Below are 20,887 nucleotides of genomic sequence, written 5' to 3'. Positions count from 1 at the left end.
GCCCGGTCACGCAACAGAGTCAAGTCAAGCAACAGAGTCAAGCAAGGCCACAGTTGTTCCCCATGAATCAAGCCAAGTCACAGCTGTTCCCCACGAGTCAAGCCAAGTCACAGCTGTTCCCCACGAGTCAAGCCAAGTTACAGCTGTCGTTCCTGAGCCAAGCCATGTCGTTCCTGAGCCAAGCCATATCGTTCCTGAGCCAAGCCATGTTGTTCCTGAGTCAAGTTACGTTGCAGCTGTGTTTCCCGAGTCAAGTCAAGTTTCCAAGTCAAGTCAAGTTACAGCTGCGTTTCCTGAGTCAAGTCAAGTTTCCGAGTCCAGTCAGGTCACGGCTGTTGTTCCACAGTCAAGTCAAGCTGCAGCTGTTGTTCCAGCGTCAAGTCACGTTAAAGCTGTGTTTCCTGTGTCAAGTCAGGTCAGAGCTGCTCTTCCGAAGTCCAGTCAAGTTACAGCTATTGCTCCTGAGTCAAGTAAAGCTATAGCTGTAGCCCTCAAGTCAAGCAAAGTCACAGCCGTGGTTCCTGAGTCAAGCAAAGTAACAGTTGATCTTCATGAGCCAAGCCAAGTTCCAGCAGATCTTCATGAGCCAAGTCAAGTTGCTGCTGTTATTCCCGAACCAAGTCAAGCCACAGCTAATCTCCCTGAACCAAGCCACACCACAGTTGATCTCCATGAACCAAGTCAGGTTACTGCTGTTGCTCCTGAGTCAAGTCCGGCCACGGCAGGCCTCCCTGAGTCAAGTCATAAAACTGTTATTCTACCAGAATCTCACCAGGTCCCCTCTGACCTTCTCAAGCCACCTCACGTATCAGCTGACCCCGCAGAGCCCACGCTCCCAAGCCACGCAGAGCCCACGCTCCCAAGCCACGCAGAGCCCACGCTCCCAAGCCACAAGCCCATATCATCAGCACCCTCAAGGTCAACAGACACCCTATTATCTGCTGTGCTGCCTGTAATGGCCGTAGCCATCTTCAGTGTGTGGGCTGCAACTGTGCTCCCGAGGCCTCGCCTGTCCACGGTCTGCTCCCGAGGCCTCGCCTGTCCACGAGTCTGCTCCCGAGGCCTCGCCTGTCCACGAGTCTGCTCCCGAGGCCTCGCCTGTCCACGAGTCTGCTCCCGAGGCCTCGCCTGTCCACGAATCTACGCCAGAGGCCTCGCCTGTCCATGAGTCTACGCCAGAGGCCTCTTCTGTCAAAGAGTCTGCGCCAATGCCCCCAGAAGCAGCAGCTCTGGCTGCAGAACCTCCTAAAGGGGCGGCGTTTCCCCAAGGACTCTCTGCCTGTCCTGTCACGGCCAGGAAGGCCATTTATAACTTCCCTGCCACACCTGCCCAAGCATCTGCGCCCATGCCCCCAGAGGTGTCAGCGCAAGCTGTAGATCCTCCTATGGGGGCGGCGTCCCAGGATGAACTCTCTGCCCGCCAGGTCGCAATCAAGAAGACCCATATGAAGCTCTCTGCCTGTCATGCCACGGCCAAGAAAATCATGCATGAACACACCGCTCTGCTATGCATGTCATTAGTCCCACTGTGGATATCTCTGCTCCTGTTTGCTCTGCCTGTTCTGCCTGCCCTGCAATGGCTCCCTGTTATGCCTGCTCTGCCTGCCTCGCCATGGCTTCCTGTTCTGCCTGCTCTGCCTGCCCCACCATGGTCCCCTACTCTGCCATTGCTCCACGGCCCAGGCCCTCCAGTACTACACGGTCTGCCACAGCTCCACGGCCCAGGTCCTCCAGTACTTCACAATCTGCCACAGCTTCACGGCCCAGGTCCTCCAAGGTTCCACTGTCTGCCACAGCTTCACGGCCCAGGCCCTCCAGTACTTCACGGTCTGCTACTGCTCCACGGCCCAGGTCCTCCAAGGTTCCACCGTCTGTCACAGCTCCATGGCCCTGGTCCTCCAAAATTCCACTGTCTGCCACAGCTCCACGGCCCAGGTCCTCCAGTGCTTCACTGTCTGCCACTGCTCCATGGTCCAGGTCCTCCAGTGCTTCACTGTCTGTCCCTGCTCCACGATCCAGGCCCACCTGCTCTACATGGACCTGGCCCTCCGTCCCACCCCCTGTTTTGGCTCTGTTCCCCCACCCACCTGGACTGTTGTTGTTTTGAGCGCCAGGAGTCGCTCCTAGGGGGGGGGATTCTGTAATGCCACGCCAGCAGAGGGAGCCCTCACCCCAGTACTGCCTGCAGGCTCCCTCTGCTGCTTCTACTGTCACTTCCTGTTTGGCAGTATATAAGGACTCACCATGTGCTTGCACCTCGCGAAGTATTGCCAGTTTCACCTGCCTTACCGAGCGTTTCTATATTTACTCTGTTGGATTACCTGTTGCTACCTTGCTTTGTTTATGGACTCTTGAGTTTACGGATTACCCCTATTGGATTGTTTGCTGTTTCTGGACTGACTTCACGGTATTTGACCCACTGCCTGCTTTATCTCTCTGCTGCTTGGATTACGTTTATGTGTTGTATGCTGTTGGACTGCTTTTCTGGTAATCGACCCTCTGCCTGTTTCCACGTTTATGTGTGCTGTCATTTGTAATAAACTTCCGCAATTGGATTCAAACGCCGCCTCAGCGTCCTCGTTACAATAGATTTTTGCAAATATTTACATACTTTTTAACTTCCTGTCTTTTGCAGGTGCCAGAAACAGAAAATGGTACAACACTGCTTTAGGTAACTGCTGTATTTATGCTGTTCTATAAGTGCCACCTACTGTCAGAGAGCGAATCTGCTTTTTCATTCAGCCCATCTACCGTTTTTGGGAAAATATTTTTAACCTTTTAATGGAAAAGAAGCTAATGTCCATTCTAAGATAAGGCATCTGGAATTATTCACGGCATTTAAGTGCCCACAACAACAATCTGTTGCATGTTCATTAAAGCAAAACAGGCTACCAAATACCAGCATCTGATTTTGAATAGGGTCAAAAGGTAACAACAAAAGCTACACTGTAAAAAACAATTTGTTGAGTCAACTTCAAATACTTTGTTACCCAGCTGAACTTAAAATGTTAAGTTCATTAAACTCAAAAAATTTTATTCGACTTGAAATTACTTAAGTTATACTAAGTGACAACTTAGATATTTGAGTTGATTCAACTTAAAATGTTAAGGCAGCTGGGTTACTTACCCAGCTTTTAAGTTTAACAAACACAAATATCTAAGTTGTTACTTAGTACAACTTAACATTTCAAAGTTGACTAAACTTATTTGAGTTAAGGAATCAGGGTAACAAATTATTTTTGAGCTGACTCAACAAATTAGTTTTTTGTTTTTTACAGTGTACTCTCGGATGTCATTCTAATTTTCTAATCATGCTGACCACTGATGAAGCAAGCACTTGGAACAGAAAGAAAACATTTGAAAGCATGCTTTTAATATTGTTATTCTAATGTTAAATGTGAGTAGAAAATTAAGCCTTTTTTAAAAAACATGCAAGAACATGCAAACAGTGCGGAAGGAGACACCTTTACATCATATTGCGGGTCTTCAAGAGCAGAAGTAGTGGACAGAGGCTCCTGTAAAGGAAAAGCAGAACAAGAAAGAGAGAGAAGCAGTCTAAAGTTAGCTGTGTTATGAAAGCAACACAACAGAAAAGAAAGACATACATTGCAACCTAAACACACACATGCATTTAAATCACTTTGTAAGTGACTCTAAAGTTCTATAGTTCTTAAATGTGATTCTTGGCTTAAATTTTAGATGAAAACATCAAGACCTCATTTAACGTGGGGGTTCTTCACATCACCTAGTGGGTTTTAAAAACAAACAAACCAGTTTTAAAAGAAATTTTTAAGAATTAAAAAAATCCCCATGGTACAATAATTGCAAAGTTGTCTAACTTTCAGCTTTCGGTAACAGGCACAACACTAGAAACAAAGTGGATCCAAATGATCATGAACAGATAGTTCTAGATAGTGTAAGAGTTTAACTAGAGTTTAACTACAGAGCTTATGTTAAATAAATTAATGTGGAGGTCATATTTGAATATTCAATGTTACTTTAGCAGTATCTATTCTGTGTTGTTGGATATTGCATTGAGGACTTTCATTATGATGGGGATGAGAGAGGTGAAGGGGAACAGAATAAAGGAGAGGAGGACATTAAAAGGAGCTTGTCAGTATTCAAGGGTTTTATTTCATTAATCTTCTATTTTCTTAGTATTAAAGCCTCGAAAGCACCCACAAGCAAATACTACAATAGCAAGAAAGTAAACATTAGGTAACAGAGGTGGTTTAACAGAAGAAAATGCAGTTTTTGAGTAACATTGCCTATTGAAAATCCATCAACCCCAGGGCTTGATTTTAAGCCTTGACATGTGCTTGTCCTTCAGACAAGTAAATTTCACTTGTCCAAATAATAATAATAATATTAATAAAAAGTTATCTTTTTCTCCATAAATGAAATCCATTCTGAAGCAATAGTCTCATCACTGTTCTGTTAGATCTTACTTTAATCAGCATATTTGTGATATTTGCCTTAAATTGAGGATACTTTTTAACTTTATGAAGGACAGTATTTTCCTAACCTTACTAAATGCACGTGTCATCATTTAGACTCTGTTACCAAATCAGTATCAACAAACTCCATCATTCCACTGCAGAGAAAACGCTGGAGCTGCATCGAAAGTGCCATTTAAATGTATTTACTCAGACTGTTTAATGAAGATATGAGGTTTCTATAAATGCATTAACACAGTAAAATTGCATATGCATAAATGTTGTAAGATTAATGTTTTACTTTAACATATAAATCTGAAATGTTGGAAAAATGCAATACTTTTAAATGTGAAACCAAACCACCAGTAGGTGGCGGCAAGTCACTGTCTTAATGAGTGAGTCACTGATTCAACAAATTCATTCAAATGGCTAGTTCATTCAATAAATAAAGCAAGTGACTGTCTTTATTATTGGCTCACTGAATCATTGACTCACTTGATTTGTTCAAAAATGCTGAATCATTTAGTAATGGTACACCGCTATGCATTGCTCTGAGATGCACGACTGTTCTGCTGTGGCTTTGCTTAGCTTATTTTCATTAGCAAAAATGGTCAATAATTTGTCTACTTTTTAATATTAACTACTTGTTTACTGAACTACTGCTGTATAAAATTAATGTCACATGTGCAATCGTGCTGGTGCTTGGTTGTGTGATGTTGCTTACATATATCATAAATACAATATTTAAATATATATATATTTTTAACCGCAGTATGTTTGTTCATGTTTGTATTTTTATGTGTGCTGTTACGCCTATTAGTATTGATTTTTCTGTAAGTCAGACAGGCTGCACAAGCCTCAACTGACACAACCTTGATACTATTCGTCTGTTATCAGTCACCGTTTACACTAAAAGTAATAAAATCAGAATCATTCTCACCGAAGTTTTGGTGCTGCCCTAGTTATTGTTTGGTATTGATGTTTTAATCCGGTTACTTGTTCGGTCAGGCAAGTAAAATACTCTTTTACTTGCCCCTTCACAAAATCCACTTGTCCTGGACAAGCAGACAAGCGGACAAGTATTAATGTTGAGTCCTGAACCCATTTTCTGGGTTAGTGTTACACCTGGCTCAAAGATGAATGCGAAACAAAACATAATGTCACAAAATTGGAGTGCGGCTCTGGCAAACTGCCCACACGACAGCGGAGCAGCAGCGCAGACGAACTCTTGCACCATGTTTAAATAAGAGCCATGACGCGCATCAGGTGCACTCAAGTCACGCCCCAAATCAGAAAACCTACAACAGAGAAGAGAAACCAAAATACCCAAAACAACACAACTCAGTCCTAACAGTTAGTATCAGAACAATGACTCAATTCTAGAACCTAGAGTGCTGTCTAGTACCTACATGGGCGGCTACGTCCAGTCTCTGGACAAAACAAAAAACAAAGTGACTAATTTAGTACGCTCTACATAGAGAGCAACTCCATGTGTCACAAACAACACTACTCATACAAAGCATATGGAAGACTTGACTCACAACCGATGTCAACAGAGTTTAATGTTAGCAATGTTAAGCTAACAGTCTTTGTGCCAGTGCATTATGGAAAGGATATATTCAAAGCTGTTTTAAAATTTGGCCAAATAAATGTATTTTAGAGAGCAGCATAATTATTATGTTAAATTAGGTTAGCAAATTAAATAATTAAATTGTTTTGTTTTTTTGTGATATTAAATGCATTACTGGGCAAGTGATTACAACAAGCATAATGGTATGAATTGGTTGTAATTATTCAGTCTTGGAACAGAGCCAGTAAAAAAATAAAAGGAAAACAAACACCAATAAAGAAATAAAGTCCAACATGTTGTAAAATGACAAAATAAAGTAAATGAATGACATTGTGAAGTGTATTTAAAATATTGTGACTTTAAATACATTACTGGTAATTTCAAAACTTACACTTCATGATAAAAACTAGCAAAATGGTAGTAGTTAACTAATTCAAAGTGCAACCTGCATCCTGTTCTCACATGCCAACATGTTCTAGACATCAGTTACATGAAAGCAATTACAGGTGTTTTTTTGTTGTTGTTGTTTATATACATATATATATATATATATATATATATATATATACATATACATATATCAACAGCCAAAACCACACACTGGATTGCAGTACCAAGTTCAATCAACACTAGTATCTAGTAGCAGTACTGGTCATCTTCTATGCAAAACAGCATTTTTTTTGTGTACTCATCATGCAGCATTCATTATCAATCTGAAGTTCATGCAATACTTGTTTGTCCATTGACTGAAAATTAAAAAATGCCATGCTGATTTACCGGAAGGTCCTTTTTGTTGGCTTCAAGAGTTGGGTCTTTGCTGATATTGCGACTATTGCGCAGAAACAGACCTGATTCTCTTGCTTTCTTTGATTTGACTGGAGGTGTTGGAGGGGTATTTTTTTGGTTGACTGTGGTTCTTGAGAAGGGAACTTCTGAAATTCCCTCATCAGTATCCAGAAGATCTCGGTGGACTATTTTGCAGGCATGATTTGTAGCGTCGTCATTCCGTACACCCTCTTTTTTTGGTGAACCCGCTTGATGCTCCGAGCACACACAGTTGTTCTTGATAGCTAAAGATGATTCCTGACTTGTATTAGCTTTTACTAGACTTGTGGTGCAGTTTGCTTGGGAATAGCTGGCGTCCCTGCTCTCGAAGTTACTGGGGTCAAAGTGCCGCACAAAAGATTCATTCATACTGTATCTTTTAAAGTTTCTTTTCATTAGTTCAGAGCCTTGTTCAATCTCTAGGTCATCTTTGTAGCCTTGGCTCCTCACTCTCTCAGGTTTCAATGGAACAATTCTTGTTATATCCGTTCTCGCATGTCCAGTAACTCTCTGGCTGGTCTTTCTTAGTTCCATGGCCAGCTGGTTTTCTGCAGATTCCTCCAGTTCCAAATTTGTTATCTTCTTTTCAAGACCCAACTCTTCAATTTCTTTCTTCTTTGCTTTCCCAGATTTCGCTTCGTTCTCTGTATCATCGATCATGATGACCTTCATGACTTCAAATCTAATATCAGTCTTGACTCTTTTCAGCTCATCTTTGCTAGGACCCCTGACTGAATCTTGGTTTTCTTGTTTGTCTTCAGTGTTCATAATCTTCACTTCAGTGGATAACTCCTCTTGACATTCTACAAACTTTCTTGCATCATCAGACTTTCTTGCATCATGCAAACTTTCATGCATCATTCTTGCTCCCTGACTGGGAATCTGCAAGTCTTTTTCCATTATTCTGTCAAACTCTGCATTTTCTTCAAGCAGCATTGCAGCATATGTATTTGTGGCTGGCTGATTTAGCTTTTCAGTCATGGAAGATGACCATGTGTCTGTTGTTGAGCTGAAATTTTCAGGATGACAGACCACAGCATCCTTTATAAGTTCAGTATTATTGTCCTCATCAGACTCTGCACTATCGTGTGTGATGTTTGAACTTTTGGCTTCTGTCTCGTACACAAAGTCCCTTGACTTTCCCAAGTTTAAGCTTTGAGGTCTTTTCTCTCTTCTTACTTTATGTTGACAGCTCTCCTCCACGAAGTCCGTAATGGTATTCTTCTTGTTCTTAGGTCGAGACTCAGCAAGTGGTGTAGGCTCTTTTTCTGATATGTCATCAGACAATTTGGATTTAGTCTTGGTTGTGGCATCTTCCCCTGTGATATTTTCCTTAGATTCACTTAACTTTTCCATCGGTGATATTTTTGAGCATGCAAAAGTCTTCGTGTGCAATGGCGTTTCATCACTGTCCTCTCTCATTAGCTCAATGTGTGTCATCTTGGTAATTTCCTGTTGTTTTTCTGTCTCCTCCTTTGGAAGGGGATCAATGACCAGAGGAGGTGAAGGCGTACTAGCTTTGTACTTTCCTTTCTCCTCCATTTCATAGTCGAGCAACACCCATTCTTCAGAGCCCTATTTAATCATATAAATTAAAATTGTTAGTTCTCTAACTTGTCATCAAATCAGTAACCATTAGTGAATTTTAAATGTCAAAAGAAACCTCGGGTGAAGTTACTAGAGTCTTCTGGATGAAGCCCTCCACCGAGAGGCTGTTGACAGGTTCCCCTACCCCTGCACCAACAGCCTCCTGATAGATGGCCAGGTCCAAGACAAACAGAAAGGGAAAAAAAGAGCATAAACTAAAAGTTATCTTATATTACGAACATTAAAGAGTAATTTAGGATGTAGAGAGGAAAAAAAACACAATGAAAAAGATAAAAGAAAAAGCTAAATGAATAAAATTATTATAAATAATAAGATTTAACACAGCATATAAACAAACATGAATGCATGAATCAGCATCATGCAAACACAGCAGCAATAATGACTTAGGCAACCATTAAAAATACAATGGGACAACAAAAGGCATGAACATAGTGGAGAACTGAATAGTACAAATTTGTTAAAGCAACATGACATACATTTCAAATTTCCAGTAAAACAAAAACCTGTATCAGCAGAAAACAATTAGTTTGGTAATAAACACTACACCCACATCACATACCAGACTAGTCAATGCAAAATTGTTCCAAAAGGTGTAACAACTGAAGTGACATTAAGGCTTTTCCTTGTCAATTGAGGAAAAACACATTGCACACAATCAATACAATGATTACAGCATGATGCACATGTACATGATGATTGCAGCCAAACAAGAAAGCAGAGATTAAACTAAACTAAAAATATCAGCACATGTATACATTCCATACTCACTGCCTTCTTCTCTGGAGTGCCACCTGGGGATGTTCCTGACAGACGCTTTTCCCGGTTCATCAGTTTACTGTTGGGTTCCCTCAGGGCCCTCTTCAGCTCATTGATGCTGGCTTGGTGCTTCAAGAGAACATCTTCTGATTTGTCTAGAAACTACAGAAAGAACAGCAATGATTAGGAAAACATCTAGTCGGATTTTAAGCATTTATATTTTTCTTCATGTTAAAAGAGTTATGTGGCTGGTCTTCCATTCCTTAAAAATGCATAATAATACTTGAGATGTGGTAAATAAATACTCTATAACCTAGATCCATATGAATGAATAGATGGAATCAGATGGAAATACCATATCTACGTACCATGGTATTTACATAATACTCAAAGGTACTTACACGCATACAACCACAGTACATGTCCAAAAACTGATTTGTCGTCATGTTATTTGAAGCATGGTATATTATAGAACTGTTTGATATTTTTGTTGTTAGTAATGTACTTCACTGCAGAATGTATGGGTTCTTATTTGGAAAATTAGACATTAATTGACAAAAAAGTGTGAGAATGGGTATCTGTTCAAATATCATGGTGATGCACATGTCCTTTATTGTTTGTGCCATTGATGTGAATGACAGCTCATATTATGAGGTTTATTTGGGAGCTACCACGTCTTGCGAAAGTATTCATACCCCTTCATTTTTTTCACTTTTTGTTATGTTGCTGCCTTATGTTAAACTGCTAAATTACTAAACTACTATTAAATTATTTTCACATCAATCTACACTTCATACACCATAATGGCAAAGCAAAAAAACGTAAAAGTAAAAGTTTTTAACATCTTTGCAAATTAAAAAAAAAAAAAGATTCCATTGCATAACTATTCATACCTCTTTTACTAAAATGGCTATAACTTTTATACAACTTTGAGTAAAAGAGGGGGAAAAAAACTAAAAACAACTATAACTACACAACCGTTGATCCAGTTGGCTTGAAGATTGGTATCTCAAAAAACAAGGCTGCCACTGGCCAATAAAATTTGAGCATCTATTAGACAAGGTTAACAAAGGCCGATCGAAACTGAACTTGGTGGGCATGTTCGACTCATTGCCTTAAAGGACTGTAAGACTTTTGAAAGAAATATAATCACGTGGTGTTTCACCCATCCACAACAAAATTTATATCATTTGATAGATCTCCTCATACTAAACAGCTTTGCTTCAGGAACCACTGCTGTCAATCAAATAATTAATTAAACATTCTCAACTATGTTACAAACCTACTTTTGTGAATCAGTCCTAGAATTTTCACTCAACCTCAATAAAACTACTGCAGTGCAATTCTCTGGACTCTCTAGATCAATAATTATTAAAAAATTTTGAATTTTACCCTTTCGGTAGCCGCAACGGGCCATTTAAATAAGGGACGTGTGAGAACATGTGTCAGATGATTCTTAACAAGCATGCAAAGTTTCACTGAGATCGGATCATAGGTGTTGCTATAACAGTTAAAATGGCTTAAAACACAATATTTCTATATGGTATAAGACCTCATATTGCAAAAAAAAAATTTCACATGTTTGCATTTACACTAGATCATATCATATGACAGATCTCCTCATTCTGAACAACTTTGTCTCAAAGACCACTGCTGTCAAATTGTCAATGCAGCCAAGTTGAACATTTGCATTTGGATAGCTATAACAGGGTAATTTAATAATAAACCATTGATATAGTGTCCCCAAAACCCTATAAATCCTAAAAGAAAGCTTAAAACACAAAGCTAAGAATATTCATGCACAATATGACTCTAAACAAGCATGCCAATTTTATGACCACTGGGCAAAAAATGGGAATATAATAGGTATATAGGTTAAAAGCAATGTGTTTCAATGGGAAGTTCCCTGAAATTGCATTTATAATCACTAGATGGCAGCAGAGGACCACTAATAGGCTCATTTAACTCACTAAAATTCTAATTCAAAAGAATTTCAATCGGTGAATCACACTTGCAACAGGATGCAAAAAAGCTCCAAGCAGCCGGGGCCACTTTTACTAAAATGGCTATAACTCTAGAATGTAATGAGATTTTTTCACCAAACTCAGAACACAAGTGAAGGAGCTCAACCTATGGTCAAATAAAAAAAATGTAGTTAGTTTGACCAGTTAGTGGTGCTATAACACGTTAGATTTCCTACTTATTTTGTTCCTTAAACATTTGACATTATGTAAAAAAGCTACTTTTTCAAACCTGTTCTAAACAGTTTGTTCGGATTTTTACCAAAATCAATACAAACCATATTTAGATGGTCCTAACAAAAAGTTATAAAAATTTTTTTGATAGACCCAACCATTCTCAAATAATGTAGAAAAGAATTTAATGAAGAGCTCGTCAAAGTGAACATGTGGCTATATTTCCTCAATGCTTTATCGTGTTCAGACCAAACTTGGAGTTATGTGTTATGACAACCATGTCCTGAGGCTACCTGCATAAGTTTGAGCACAGTGCCACCTAGTATTCAGGAGATATGAAAAATCCCAGAATTGATCTTAAGCTTGTTTTTCTACAATGCTTTGGCATACTGGCACCAAACTGTGTTGTGTGTCTTTGTCACCCCTAGTTAACCACACTACATCAATTTGGGAGTAGCACCGCCTATTGGTCAAAAGTGATAAATCACACATTCCGTTCTGTAACCATGTAAGCAAATGTGTCTTCCACTATATCAGTATAAATGATATATACTTCTGTTGCAGATTCCTGTCATACTAACCAGCTCTAAACAAAAACGTTCAACAGAAGAACCTTAAAGAAGAGATACCTCCTGCTTGCGTAGAGGGGTTGACTCCTTCAAGTGTAGATGACAGGCAGATGAAAGCAGCAGAGATGAAGGGATAAACAGGATTGAGGTTTATGTTAGTTACAGACAAGTTTAGGAGGGGAAGAAACACAAAAGTGAAACCTTATACAAGAGCAAGAACAGAACAATATAAACAGGATCAGACAGGAAAAAAGTTTGGAAAGATCTCATTGAGAGTTAGACGTGAGACATCAACTGTATGCAGACACTGTACACTACAGCAGGGGTCGGCAATTTATGTCATGGGGGTAATCACTGACACGTGAAAAAGAGAGATAGAAAAGTACATTTTATTTGGATGAATTTCCCTACACATGCATACTGTTCTACATTTACGGCAATGCTTCCTCACTGTTATATAGCCTATTCAGTAATAATAACTAAATACTAAGTGTGAGAATTAAATTGTGTTAAGTCATCAGAAGCAGCAAGCTAGAACAAACCATTTGCATGAACACTGTGCATCAAAAGACACTAATAGTGTGGTGCAAATTAAGTCAGCAGCATTGAACTTTTGGTAAACTGCAAAAGTTTCAGGAAAAAATGTGTCAGCTATTAAAATATATGTTTACATTATAGTAAGCATATGCTGAATCACTGTTATAATTGCACTAGACGTGCAATGATGCACAGATCAGCTCTAACGTCACTGAATCTGCTATTAAACATGAACTATCCATTCATCATATCATCATGAAAAACTAAGAATTAGATGAGCAACGCGTCACCTGGGTAATGCTGAAGCTGATGTTTCACTTGATAGAAATCAATGGTACTGATTCAACGCATTGAACAGCGTTGATGCCAGTCATAGGAAAACCCCTTAAACGCTGAAAGGATACTATGACAAATATATTTCATTTTCAGTCAACTGATGAAAAACTGATATTTTTTCATGAATATATGACTTGACCTAAAGAAGGCCAAACGCAGGTAATCCCACACGTTCAGTTTCCCTGTCACTGTTTGCTATGTGTGTGTGGCCCTGTCCCAAATGGCACACATCATGTGCACGTAAAAAGTGATTATCAGCTGATACCGATCTGCGGCCAATCGATCGGAGCATCCCTATGAGGGACCATCTTGAAAAGGAAACCCTGGGCTAGTCGACTAGTCTCGCATATTTCTACTTAAAGGGATAGATAGTTCACATATAAATTAAAATTAGCTTTCATTTTTAGGAAACAAGGCCCAAAATAATATTTGTTGTTGTTACTGATGGTTTACTTTTATTTTTATTCTTTTCTTATTTTCTATTTTGATTATGAAGTTAATCAAAAATTATTGATTTGCAGAGAGGTCAAATTGGAGATTTGTGAAATTTCTTATGAATTTGTGATTTCTTCTGAAATGGTATCTTATTACCTTAATGTCCCTTTTCCTTGTAGGGGTTGTAACAATCTCTTCACTGTTGCTATGCTCTTGATCCTGTTCCTGCTCTTGATCCAGACTGAGGTCGGGATCAGCTTCATCTCCAGAAAGAAACTGCGGTTGCTCGCTCTCACTCTTCTGAGACAGACCATCATGAATCTCACCCAGCATGGACACTGGTTGACAAAACTCTGTTCGACACACAACAGCAGAATGTTCAGGGCTTTACTTAGAACTGATACATAACTGAAGTCTATCCGTGCACATACATGCTGCAAAGTTTTGGGAATGACATTCGCATATTTATGCTGGATTCACTCTTGAAATAGTAATGATCAAAACACAGTGGCTCCTTTGTAGTTAAAAAAGCAGTAGAACAGTGGTATAATGAGCACATTTGAAAATGGAGCACAGATGGAAGAAAACAAAACTAGAGGTATTTTGCATTGCATGGAAGGATAGTACTACAGAATGACCTTAGAAACTGCTAGATCTGCTCATTTTTCAACTCTCATAGAAGAAATAAACATAACCACAGTTATTTATTTGATACAGTGGTTAAATTATCAAGAAATAAATAATCCACAGTTTCAGACACTTTCCAACAGCACAGCAACAATGGGTTCTTATCAAATTTCTTTGAATATTCTTAATATATTGACAATATAAGAGGGAAAAAATTGTTCTAACCTCCATCTAGACTGCGAGAAAGAAGGTATCTCTTGCTAGTTGAGCGCTCAAAGTGGGGAGCAGGCCGATCTATCAGAGCGCTGGCCTGCCGTGTTTGGGCCTGGGTCCTTCCACTGTATCTGAACTTTGAACCCATCACTAGAAAGCCCTTTGGTGGTGGCTCAGGAGACACTAGCCTAAAACAGACCAATACAGGACAATATTATTGGTTTACTGACATTAACTTCATTAATAATCCACATCAGAATGTACTAAAAAGACAACCCCTGTTATAATAAAAAGCTACACAGTGGTTGATAAGTAATTGGAACAGCCTTCCTGATAACGTTCGGCGTTCAGACACACTGTCTCTGTTTAAATCTAGATTAAAGACGCATCTTTTTAGCCAAGCATTCAAATAATGCATCTCAAACTTTTCCTGCAGCTATATCTGATCAAATGTTCATTATTAATCTTTTAGCTCTGGTTTAACAAACCTTCCTTTTCTTAGTTTGAACAGCAGCTACGCTAATTATGTTCCTATTTGTTCTCTGTTTCTGCCATGGGATTGACATCCCACGGTAACTAGGAATTCACAAGCTCCAGTCTGGATCCAGAACACTTAAGAAGAGATGATGCCAACCCCACAGAGGACTTCAGATGATGCCAACCCTGAAAACATACAGCATTACCGAATTCTGCTACTAATTTATAGTGTTCTTTGTCTGTTTGATTACGTCATTAATTGATCTTTACCACACATCTCTACCATATGTACATCAAGCTACTACTACATATATTGTAAAAATGTCAATTTGGTGTAAAGCTGCTTTGCAACGATATGTATCGTGAAAAGCGCTATACAAATAAATTTGAATTGAATTGAATTGAATTAATTGTCTCAAATCACCCCACCACCAAGTCTCTATGGTATTCTGGTCTTTATAATAACATTCCTGGAGCAATAGAGGATATGCCAAGGATATGCCAATCTTAATGTAAATCATACATAAACATTCTCATAAATTTAAAAAGGGCAGTATGACTTTTTACACTAGACTCCATTTATTTCATGTAAATGTCGAAGACCAGAAACAAAAACATATTCAATAGTGTGACAGCTTTGGGCATTGGGAGGATGGTCAAACACAAATGACTGAAGGTCATAAAAGCTAAATTCATAGCACAATGGTGACTCAGTTTGTCACTAAGAACCATGAAGCAAAATAATGGCTGCCACATTAACATGAAAATGACTACAATTTTGACAACAAAGTGAAATAAATCAAATTAGTCCAGCGGGTTTACCTGAAAAAGGTGTGGTGCTCAATGCAAACCTTCCAAAGCTTCTTGGCAGCTCTGTGGTTAGAAAGCTTGAAGCCAATGGTGCTCTCAAATTGCTCATACTGTTGTGTAAAAAAAGGGGAAGAACAAATCAGATAGTTTACTGTCATGATCTGGTCACTTTTGTTATATGTGGTGACAGAATCCTGACACCCATGTTTTTGTGTCTGGGTGAGCACACAGACTGGGGTAACTCTCCTTGGCTGTATGCTCTCCTGTTCCTTTCTGTTGGACCAAAGGGTTTGAATCCTGAAACTTCTGTCTGTTTCGGTTCCAATGTCAGGATTAAGGTGTTCATACCTCATGTTGTGTCTTTTGTTGTGAGCACAATGCACTGGTTATTGGTTTCTCTGTCATGTGCTCTCGCCTGTCTGGTGTGTCTGTTTGAGTATATGGCTTTTGATTATGTTCATTTGCCATGCATTCATGTCATGTTTGCTGTGAACACTTCTGTCATGTTTATTGCTATTTACCATGTGCTCTTCTATCTCATGTCTTGTTTTTAGTTTATTTGCCCCACCTGGTCTCCCTCAATATTCTTTTAATTTGTTGCCCTATATAACCTTCCCCTGTTCTGTGTGAGTTCTTGTATAATGTTGAGTGCAACTATCGCTTCTTCATTTTCTTCTTTTTTTGATGCAGCATACAGACAACTTGGATTGCAAGCTTCTTCCAGGCTACATTTTCAGAGGATTTACTAGGGGACTAACAGGAGGAAATCTTTCTGAAGACTTTTTTCTGAAATAAGGTCCAATATATGGTTCTACACTTGAGTCCTTGTTTTCTGTCTGACAAGAGAAAATGTCCCTGATAAGTGCAGTTGCAAAGAACTAAAAATATCTTTAATTTAGCCATAATTTAGTCATTACCAACTTCTAAATTAAGCTCTTATCCAAGAATACTTTTATTAATGCAACGGTTCTGCTTCTGATCTTGCCGCTAATTACATTTACACTTTGTACACTTAAACTTGTGAGATATTGATTGAGCCAGTTGCCTTGGGGACCTGCATGGCCTGTGTTCAGGGGCAAAATGGTTAGGCTGGGAGTAAGAGCCAAACCACCAATTAGACTGCAGGGCTAAACAGGGTGCAGGACTTCTGGCAATCGGTTAATTTCCCCTTTTCAATGAAGATTTAAGCAACTGTCCTATTGACACAGTAGTCAAGTGCCAGTCAAAATTGTCGGCAGTTAATTGAAAATCTCACCAATAGTTCATTTTATGACCAAACTGAGAGTGTGCAAGCAACTGTGGACCAGGTTTACTAAACCAGGCAAATCAGCTTGAGACCACAATCTCATTAAAAGTGCAGATGGCAGTGTAAATTTCTGCAGGGGATCTACTAAGAAAGTGCAGTTAAAGAACATCAAATGACCAATTTTCAAGTGCTTTCACAATAAAATCTCTATTCTTATTTGTGTGTGTGTTTTGTGCAAATTGGAAGCCACAACTACCTCTCCAGGGCGGATCTTGATGTAGAAATTACTCCTTTTGTAGGAGATCTTGAGGATCTTTGGCCAGGCAAATCGATTGATTCTCAGTCTGTCACGGTAAATTAATAGACCATTGGCACACACGCCCAGCATGATCTCAATCCCTTCTGAATCCTGCCTCAGAAAGAATGAGTGATTATTAAAATCACATTCAGCTAAATTACACAACTTCTACTGCAAGAAGGTTGCCTAATACAAACTATGTTAGTAAACACTTTTTATCATTATTATAATTCTATCATTAATTACTCACCCTAATGTTGTTCCAAACCAGTAAGACCTTCGTTCGTCTTTGAAACACAAAATTATATTATTGATGAAATCCGAGAGCTTTCTGACCCTGCATAGACAGCAACGCAACTACCAGGTTCAAGGCCCAGAAAGGTAGTAAGGACATCTATAAAATAGTCCATGTGACATCAGTGGTTCAACCTTAATTTTGTAAAGCTACGAGATTACATTCTGTGCACAAAGAAAAAAAAATAATGACTTTATTGGACAATGCGTTGTGGTACTTATGTGAACGTACGGTGGAGAAGGACATAGAAGAGAAGAAATTGTTGAATGAAGTCATTATTTTTATTTTTTTTGTGCACAAAAAGTACTCTCGTAGCTAAATTATAAAATTAAAAACATGTAGTTGTGTTGCTGTCTTTGCAGGGTCAGAAAGCTTTCGGATTTAATTTAAAAAATATCTTAATTTGTGATGATGATGAACGAAGGTCTTATAGGTTTGGAAAGACATGAGGATGAGGGATTAATAACATAATTTTTTATTTTTTGGGTGAACTATGCCTGTAAGTGTCAAGTGTATGTTTTCTACATTCACTAGTGGCACTAATTACAAACTACTTGCTGTTGTAGTGTCTATAGCAGTAGTAAGTAGTCAAGATTGTACCATTTGATTTTTATGTACCTTGGCATGATGCAGGTCGACGCCATACATGGAAAGTTTCTTTGCATTTTCCAAGAAGTTCATTTCTGCCTCAGCAGGTGTCATTCCCCTGAGAAACAAGAAAAGAATAACCATTCTGGTTATCCAAGGTGCTATAACAACTGCTCTTTTGTATCGTTCCCTTTTACCTTTTAGACAGTAATATTAAACAAAACACTAATGCTGACTCTTATAAACTCAAACAAAATAGTCCAAATAATGAAATTCTATAAATAGGGTTGTTGACTGCAACACAAAAGTCCTTTAGTCCACAGAAACAAAAAGCAAAGATATAGATTATTCATCAGTCTGTTGACATTTCTGCTTTGAGGTAGACAGCAAACTGATAATCCAGATGAAAAGAGAAAAGGTATAATCCATTGGTTCAATGTCCCACAAAAAAAAAAAAAAAAAAAAAATAGGTTATCCTCCAGCTGAAAAAATGTCCTCAGAGTATAGTCTGAATATGTATATCCAAGACTAGAGTGTGCGCTTAAAAAACAGCTCATAAGTCTAATACAACATGTCTCTATTCTCAGAGATCATTTTGAACCATTGCTCTGGAGTTAAGCTAACAAAACCATGCCATCTCACCAAATACACCTTTCCTCTCTTATAGACAAACCCATCAAAATAAGATTCCTTGGCAGCCAGCAAAAGTCCCCAGAATTTACCCTCACACAAAATCCATATGAAAATGTTCAAATTCAACATATCGTGTACATGAAAAGAATAAATACTACACATTTAGGCATGGTAAACATTCATATATAATGACTTTTTTATATATATTTTACAGGCCATAGGTAGATAACATTATATACTGGTTGTAATATTAATATAATCTGTAATATAATCTATTTTTGCATTAAACAAGTACTGTAAAATCTCTCTGTAGTAAATACTGACTGTAGTATCTTTCTCAGACCTGTAAGTTTTATGTAGCTCCATCACCCTTTCCTCCAGTTCTCGAGTTTGGTTGGGGGCAAAGTGGAAGTCACTAACGTAGTCTGAACCATGGTCATCTTGATCAAAGTCTCCCAGTTCGGCTTGCACGGTGTAGGAGCCCAGCAGAGCATGTGTGACAAAGGAACAGGGTAGACGGCCAGAGAGGATGTCATTTCGCAGCTGCAAACACAGGTAGTACCTGGAACAGAGAATATCTCCTGAAAGTGTAAGTTTTGTCATATTCTTTTTTCATTGTTAATGCCTGACCTGTAGAAAAGCTGAGGGGCCCTTCAGAGTGATACTATCACCATACATTTCAGGTTTTTTTCTGTTTACTTTGCATAGCATGCAAAAAAACTTTCATTAAAAATAAAAAAATTTAGCATCTCTTTTGTGATGGGAATGTCAGTCGGAATGCCAAATTGTAAATTCTTAACTCAAAACAATGTAATGCAATGTAATGTAAACTTGTAATGTAATTATGCTTTACAGTTGACTGCTTATTGCGACATACTGCAGTATTTATTACTGCATTGGATACAATCATCATGTTGGTTTGACTGATTAAAGGGGACCTAGTATTATGCCTTTTTTATGTAACATGCAACATATGTCTCAGATGTCCCTAAAATCAGCATATTAGAATGATTTCTGAAGGATCATGTGACACTGAAGAGTGGAGTAATGATGCTGAAAATTCAGCTTTGCATCACAGGAATAAATTACTTTTTTAAAAAACATTTAGATTAAAAAAAATGTTATTTTACATTGAAATAATATTTCACAACATTACTGTTTTTTTCTGGATTTTTTATCAAATGAATGCAGCCTTGCTGAGCATAAGAAACCTCTTTAAAAACATAAAAAATTGTACTGACCCCAAACTTTTGAACGACAGTGTATAAACTAAAGTAAACAAATTATATTTACTATAAAATTCCTATAATTAATGTTCCCTACAGTAATAGACTCTCCCGTTGTTTATACACGCTTATCAGGAAACTCCTGTTTACTCTGAATGCCGAAATATAATTTGTTCACATTCAGATAGCTGCACGAACTGCAATTCAGCATGCCAATATGGGTGGAGCTGACTGTCAGATCTGAATGCCATGTGCACCTATCCAAGCTCTGCAGGACCATATTGACCCTAGCGAACAGGGCTTATTCAGCGGCTGGCCAGGCTGGCTCAGTGCTTCACAAGATGGTGGCTCTTCAAGTGTTTCAAGCCAAACTCCTCCATGGACTGGACGAGTCCATCGCAAATCCTGACGCTTTTAATGAGCTGTGCTTAGCAATGGCTCTGTGTGCTATTAAGGCTACTGCGAATAAGATGGGCAAGGCCATGGCTTGGTTGTTACTGAGTGCCACCTTTGGCTGAATTTGATGGAGATCAAGGATACAGGATAGGTCAAGGATAGGTCTTCCAAATTTGGGTTATTTGGCCCTGCTGTAGATGAATTTGCAGAGTGTTTCACTGCAGCACAGAAGTAGTCACAGACTATGTGTCACTTCCTGTCTAAGTGCTTCACCTCTGGTTCAGGTTGCCAGGAGGCTCCATTTTCCCAACAGCCTGAAAAGCCTGTGCTGTTTCCAACTCAGCTTCAGCCAAAATCAGAGCCTGGGCTTCGACAGCACCATCAGACGATTAAATGCAAGCCCTTTCCTAAGTGCCCTGGACCCCACCTTAGAGTGGTGTTGGACCCTGAGCCGCAGAGGTCATCTTGATCTCAATGTAGAGAGGAAGTGGAGTGCCCAAGCAAATGACAGATTTAATAGGGGACCCATATACTCCAAAGAGCACTTCTCCTCACAATACCACGAATGTCAGTTCCCTGTCTCCATGCAGTGACCTGCCATTCTGAAAACTTCGCTTGCTACCTGGCTCTAGGCTTGGGAAGTCATCACAGACCTGTCAAGCTGGGTTCTGCAGACCACAGAACGAGGCTACTCATTGCAATTCACTCGCAGACCAGCTCCCTTCAGAGGCGCTATTCATACTTCGGTACAGGACATTGATTCACATGTTCTCTGGAAAGAAGTGCAAAGTTGAGCAGCCACTGAGACTAT

The 20,887-nt window shown here is 39.1% G+C and overlaps 1 protein-coding gene across 8 annotated transcripts in view; it reads right to left on the bottom strand.

Moving 5' to 3' along the window:
* Positions 1-20,887, bottom strand: part of LOC127172903 (band 4.1-like protein 1) — a 69,640-nt gene that overhangs the window by 11,362 nt on the left and 37,391 nt on the right. For 4 of the 8 annotated variants that reach the window (XM_051122416.1, XM_051122417.1, XM_051122410.1 and 1 more), the window contains exons 8-18: positions 18,798-19,016; positions 17,852-17,939; positions 16,897-17,049; positions 15,407-15,504; positions 14,120-14,295; positions 13,424-13,620; positions 12,020-12,046; positions 9,208-9,357; positions 8,495-8,581; positions 6,784-8,406; positions 3,465-3,515 (exon numbers count right to left, since the gene is read on the bottom strand). In XM_051122416.1, coding sequence (XP_050978373.1) covers positions 3,465-3,515; positions 6,784-8,406; positions 8,495-8,581; positions 9,208-9,357; positions 12,020-12,046; positions 13,424-13,620; positions 14,120-14,295; positions 15,407-15,504; positions 16,897-17,049; positions 17,852-17,939; positions 18,798-19,016 — 2,869 coding nt within the window. The remainder of the gene's footprint in view (positions 1-3,464; positions 3,516-6,783; positions 8,407-8,494; positions 8,582-9,207; positions 9,358-12,019; positions 12,047-13,423; positions 13,621-14,119; positions 14,296-15,406; positions 15,505-16,896; positions 17,050-17,851; positions 17,940-18,797; positions 19,017-20,887) is intronic. The other 4 variants (XM_051122412.1, XM_051122413.1, XM_051122418.1 and 1 more) reach the window with 3 other exon arrangements.

This window comes from Labeo rohita, chromosome 11 (assembly GCF_022985175.1).
Source record: "Labeo rohita strain BAU-BD-2019 chromosome 11, IGBB_LRoh.1.0, whole genome shotgun sequence".
Taxonomy (NCBI): Eukaryota; Metazoa; Chordata; class Actinopteri; order Cypriniformes; family Cyprinidae; genus Labeo; species Labeo rohita.
Note: the sequence above shows the minus strand (reverse complement) of the source record. Positions and strands in the feature narration are given on the sequence as shown.